Here is a 5,829-nt window from a genome sequence, read left to right as displayed (position 1 = left end):
CTTTGTTTCCAAACAATTTTCATTTAATCTACTATCTAAGTTTTCAAACAGTACTAAAATGTACTTCGGTTTTAATAATATAGATAAAGACTTATCACATTTTGACACTTTTTGCCAACCATGTTTAAAAGTTAATATAATATTGTCTGATAATATTTGAGAGTATATAAATGACGATTTATGGGAATATATAAGTATACATATAGTTATTACTGACTAACTTTGCTAAAGGAAATGGACTTTTTAAAAAGGTGTGAAGTTTAACCAATGTGTCACAATAAGCAGGAAAACGAAAATATACTCATTCACAAACTTCATATGTATTATAATAATTGTTGTCTTTACCAAATTTTCTTTATTTAATTTATTAAAAAAGTTATCCACCAACCTAATTATTTATTATTAAAAATTCTTTGAAAGTTTAATAGTTCCCTTATCTTCCTCCTTTCTCTTCTTTTTAATCCATCATTCACAGTTCCACTATCACTCCTTTTGCTCTTCTTTGTGACAAGTCATGTTTAAGCAATGATCATATTTGTTATGAGAAAGGTTCATATACATTCTTTTTCAAAAAAAAAAAAGGTTCATATACATGCACTCCTTTTCCACTTTCTTTGTATTTTATAATTCTGAAGACAGCATATTGTAAACTTTAAGGCATTCGTGTTTCTTATTCAACACAACTAAGAAACAAATCGGGATATTCTCAATTATATATAGCATGAAGGCTTTTCATTTGACAAGCACTTATCTTCTACATTTTCCTCCCAAAATAATATTAATTTAAGCCATGTTAACACGCATGATTTTGTTAATTAGAATAGCAAAGCAGTCATGAGCTTAATTTTACAAAAAAAATGAGCTTAATTTTACGTAAGGTTTGATAGATTTTATATTGTATTCGATGTTTAATTGGCTTGTTATTAATGTTTGATCTCAATCACAAAATTTGGTCCATAGATATTCCCATCAGAATATACATAAACAAGTGAAATACTAGTATGCAAAGAAGATAGTTTGTTATCTTACATGTTAAATCGTTTGATTATTAGACTACCGTATTTCTTTAATTTGACGAAAGAGTGATGTTATAATGTGACAATCAAAAGTACATAATACCGATCTTTCTTTTTGGCAAAGTGGTTTGGTGAAGGTAGTTAGTACTTGTCTATCAATCTCATTCGTGTGTGTCCCATTAATTGTCTTAAAATTTTACTCACATACAAATTACATAATACACGACAGGACCAGTCATATTGGCACAGCCTTATGAAGCCACCGGTGGCTGCCCTCAATTCATGGGGTCCTACATATATATGCTGCATTTTCTTAGTAATTATGAAAGTAAGATAAGTAAAAAAAAGGGAGTATTACTTCCGTTTCATTTTAAATAATGTTTAAAACTAATTGTTTCAGAATAAGTGATATTTTTAAAAATATATATATATACAAAAAATTAATGTTATTTACTTTTTATAACCATTTGTATCTACTTTTTTAAGTTGGATTCGTATACGAAATTGTGGTAAGTCAAAATTATTTTATATCTTTAGATGTGTTACAAACTCAATGATCGAGTTATTTACCAGCTATACCTATTCAAGGAGATTGATCAAATTTCAGTTTTATATCATATTTAATTTTATACAAATAGATAAAGTTACAGCCAGATTTCATTTTAGATGACAAATATGAACCCACTTACAAACTTTGGCATTAAAATAAAGAAAATATATGATACGTGTCAAGACAGCAAACACTGCTAAATTAAAACATGTTTAAGATATCGATCTATGCTGGAACAGACAAGACAGTACTAAATTTTCTTAAAACATTGTTTAATTATAGAAAGCAATATGATATATATACAATAAAAATGTCATCGGTTACGTCACGATCAATCATCATATAGATAATTATTTTAACATGTGTATTTCATATATAAGTTTATCAAATAGACAAAAATTTATTTATTTTTATTTTTTGACAAACTTTATTGTTTTGTTTGCACGCCTAATCCAAAATATATACTGGCAGCATAATAAACTTCAAAAAATGCATCTACTTTCGAATAATAAATTTATGATTGTCAATAACGAGTTTATAATTTTATAAACTATTATTTCAAAGGAATTTAAAATTGTTTATTTTATATATTATTAAATTAGTATTCGTTTGCTATACAAGAGAAAACAAGGGGAAAAAGAAATTCCTTATTAAATTATTATTTTGGATAACCAAAATATTTAACTTTTTTTGAATATATTCTTCAATTTAAAGCATGAGAAAAAAAAAACAAAGGCCTTAGTGTTTTGCTAGCTTAGATGTATAACTATAACTTGTTCAAGCTGGAGACGAGGGCATATGAATCAATCTTTTATCACCACTGAATTAGCGCTATCTGAAAACTCTCATCTTTTGAAAGATCAGCACTTGTATTTGTGTATGTTACTTTTTTTTAACATTCATATTATTTATTAGATTAAAAGATGGTTACAAAGCTATGAACTTATAAGTGACTTTATTCTACATTATTCTTTTTAAATACGTAATTTTATTTTTCCAGGGACCTGCATATGTCAGCATCGAGACATACATATAGGTTGACGAAAAATGACGTACACATGTGTCATCATCGCTCATCGCCACTGTATACATAAAACATATGTAATATGCAAGTATGCATGCGAATTGTAATGCAGGTAGATACATGCGTGAGTATTTTTCGTACGTTTTGAATGCGTGGGTATTTTTCGTCATTGATCGATTAAATAAAAATGGAGCGTTCGTTCATTTAAATTTGTTGAAATAATTAAGAAGTGAGTGTAGAGGTCGATGGTCCACCATAAATGTTTTGATGTTTGAACGTGAGAATGAGAATATTTGGTACGTGTTATTTATTAATAAATCCTGAAATTCAATCATTATGAGTGTGACGTTGATTTAGTGAAGTCTATCGGCAATGGATTTCATCACCATGATGCCATCATTATATCATCGTTTATTAGTTTTCCAATTCTTATGTGAAAAGTTTTAAGTGAATAAAAATGGAAAACGAATTTTTTTCTTTTTGGCTACGAATGGAAAACGAATTTCATTGAGAGACATCAGAGAACTTGACCCAAAAACCTATATAGCGACGGATTTGTTTCCCAATGCATTAGAAGTATGGTTTGACGTGTATGTTGAATTTTAAGAAATTGTATCATGAAAACTATTTTGCTCTGTCATAAAATTACGAGATTATCAAGATATGAGGTTCAATATCAAGTGGTATATACGAGGTTAAACAGAGAAAAGTATGTTCACAATTGCAATCTTTAATTACATATGTACTTTTACACCTAATCATCCACCACCAAGGCCAAACCCAAACAAACAAACAAAAACAATTAAAAACAACATGAGAAGAAAAAAAAACTAAAAGTTAAAGAAGATCAAATGTCCATGAATCATGATCTAAAACCATTCTTGAACATCCGCTTCAACCACACTATCATCATGATCATTCATAAACAATTCCAAGCTGCTCAAATCATTGATGTCCCACAAGCTCATCGTATCAACATTGTTGTTGAACTTGCCGTCGTTGTAATTAATGTTACCCCCTGATGAATCATCGGATGAGAGCCACTTGAGGTCAACAATCTCCATTTCATCAAGAAACTTTGAGAACTCATCACCCGGTAGTGATGATATGCACGACGAGGTAGAAGAGGAAGACGAAGAAGGTGAAGTGGAGTTACTAATGTTAATGTTGGCATTATCATCACTAGTATGATGGTGAGCAGAAGGGATGTCCACAAATATCTCATGTGGACTGAGTAATGGGATATCATCAATGCAAAACCCATCATCAGTAGAAATGGGTGTGTTGTTCTTCTCCAAATCTTTCCCTAGTTGATGTTGTTGATCTTCTTCTTTTCTAGTTTGTTGTTGATCTTCTTGGCCTTGGTTTGTGTTCTTCTCATCACGAGACACTAAGCTTTTCTTTCTCCCCTGAGCTTGTTGTTGCGCACCGTCTTGTTCAGAGAGAGGCTTATGGGTCATAGGGTCAATACCCATCTTCCTTAGTTTTTTCTTTATGTGTGTGTTCCAATGGTTCTTAATTTCATTATCAGTTCTTCCTGGTAGATGAGAGGCAATCTTTGACCATCTGCACAAAAATAAAAATAAAATATTTGAAAATTTTATAAGTGATAATTTCACTAATGATTTCGACTGTTCAAACATTTTCATCACACCGACTTAATTAAACTATTGGGTTTGAAAGAAAATATGAGTAATTAAAAATGTGGATTAGCCAATCTCTTTCATGCAAAAAAAGTGATAAAGTTTGCGTCATATAATGACTTTTGTGCTTCTCCAATACCTTTAATATTGAAATCTAATGTCCATAATCTTTAAACATTTCATTATATTATGAGTTAGTTACAATGTCAAATAAGGTAAGTAAATTATGTTTATAATATGAAATAACAATTATTTTGAATAAAAAGAGGATAAACCTATTGCCAAGTTGGGCATGAAGATCAATGACCATCTGCTCTTCATTTTCTGATAAAAGACCTCTTTTTAAATCAGGTCTCAAATAATTTATCCATCTTAATCTGCAGCTTTTACCACACCTCAATAGTCCTGCATTTAGTTAATTAACCAAAGTAATTAAATTAACAATCAGATTGATTGAAAGTTAAAACCGTACGAAATATATTTTGGCAGGAAGCACTAAACAAAAAGCCAAAAACAAAACAATTTTTTTTTATCAAGATCAACTAATAACGTGTGAGGACCACGAATATCAAGCACTATATTTCTTTTCGGGCCAGACGCTATGAGCCTATGATTAATAGTCTAATTATATGTTTTGAGACTTTTGTTTTTAGGTCCAACCGATATTAAAATATATATTGTATTTCAAAAAGGAAAGTTAAGAATTCATATGATTCTCCTGCATCAAAATTGTTTCTTGAAACTAATTTCTAAAGGTATATTTGATTGTTGGTGAACATCTATACTAGCATGCATATACCAAAATAACTCATGCAAATTAATTTACACAAAAGTAGAGAAAATATTACTATAAAAACTGCTGACAAGAAGAAAGTAGAGAAATAGAAATTACTAGTAATAAAATTGGACGTTTTAAGGAAGTGAACTTTTAAAAGACGAGTATCTAAAAATCAAAATAGCATCAGTTTCGTCGGTGTAGAGAAATAGCACCAAAAAAGCGTCAGTTGGCGTAGAGAAAGGCTAAACACACAAGAAGCAAGAAAGTGAACTTTTACACATGAGAAATCCCAAAAGATGTCGTTTAAGGAGGAAATAAGGAGAGAAAATCGACCAGAAAGCTTGGGAAGAGCTCTCCAACAGCATTGGCCATTGGTGAGGATGAAGTTGATAAGCTTCTTGTCTTCTTCAACAGTCCATGGGCCTTTCTTCAAGCCTACTTTGTCACAACATGGTTGCCTCCCCATCTCTCTCCTCTCTCTATATATATTTTTCTTACTTTATATAGTCTAGAGATGTGCTCAAATAGATATCTAATATACTGACAATGTTGTATTTCCAAGACTCAAGAAGAAACACAACAACCTATATATAAAGACTAGAGTGAAGAGGTTTCAAAAGCATGTTTGTGACTTTGTGGACCTACATTTCTTCTCGTATATTCTATCAATTATAGATTTTTTCCAACCTTATAATGTTATTAATCCGTATTTTCCGTATGGCCAATAAGTGTTTATTAACCAGTTTATCGATATTTAATCATAGGCATATCGGTTTAGTGGCTATCTGATTTGTACCAACGTGACATACAATTATTAT

At 30.4% G+C, this 5,829-nt stretch overlaps 1 protein-coding gene across 1 annotated transcript; it reads right to left on the bottom strand.

The window, feature by feature from the left end:
• Nucleotides 1–3,285: 3,285 nt before the first annotated feature.
• On the bottom strand, nucleotides 3,286–5,621 carry LOC125582252 (transcription factor MYB20-like). Its single transcript, XM_048748845.1, has 3 exons — nucleotides 5,345–5,621; nucleotides 4,509–4,638; nucleotides 3,286–4,156 (listed from the first exon to the last, which is right to left on the bottom strand). The coding sequence occupies exons 1-3, from the start codon at nucleotides 5,475–5,477 to the stop codon at nucleotides 3,460–3,462; spliced, it is 960 nt and encodes a 319-aa protein (XP_048604802.1). The 5' UTR covers nucleotides 5,478–5,621; the 3' UTR covers nucleotides 3,286–3,459.
• Between the last annotated feature and the right edge of the window lie 208 nt (nucleotides 5,622–5,829).

Source organism: Brassica napus, chromosome A2, assembly GCF_020379485.1.
Source record: "Brassica napus cultivar Da-Ae chromosome A2, Da-Ae, whole genome shotgun sequence".
NCBI classification, from domain to species: Eukaryota; Viridiplantae; Streptophyta; class Magnoliopsida; order Brassicales; family Brassicaceae; genus Brassica; species Brassica napus.
Note: the sequence above shows the minus strand (reverse complement) of the source record. Positions and strands in the feature narration are given on the sequence as shown.

Bases quoted from the DNA above. Each gene is read 5' to 3' on its own strand.
- LOC125582252 (XM_048748845.1), bottom strand. From the start codon at position 5,477: ATGGGGAGGCAACCATGTTGTGACAAAGTAGGCTTGAAGAAAGGCCCA. The intron at 4,639-5,344 runs GTCGATTTTCTC...AACTAAATGCAG, and splicing joins AGCTCTTCCCAAGCTTTCTG to GACTATTGAGGTGTGGTAAA. The intron at 4,157-4,508 runs GTTTATCCTCTT...ATTTTTGTGCAG, and splicing joins CATGCCCAACTTGGCAATAG to ATGGTCAAAGATTGCCTCTC.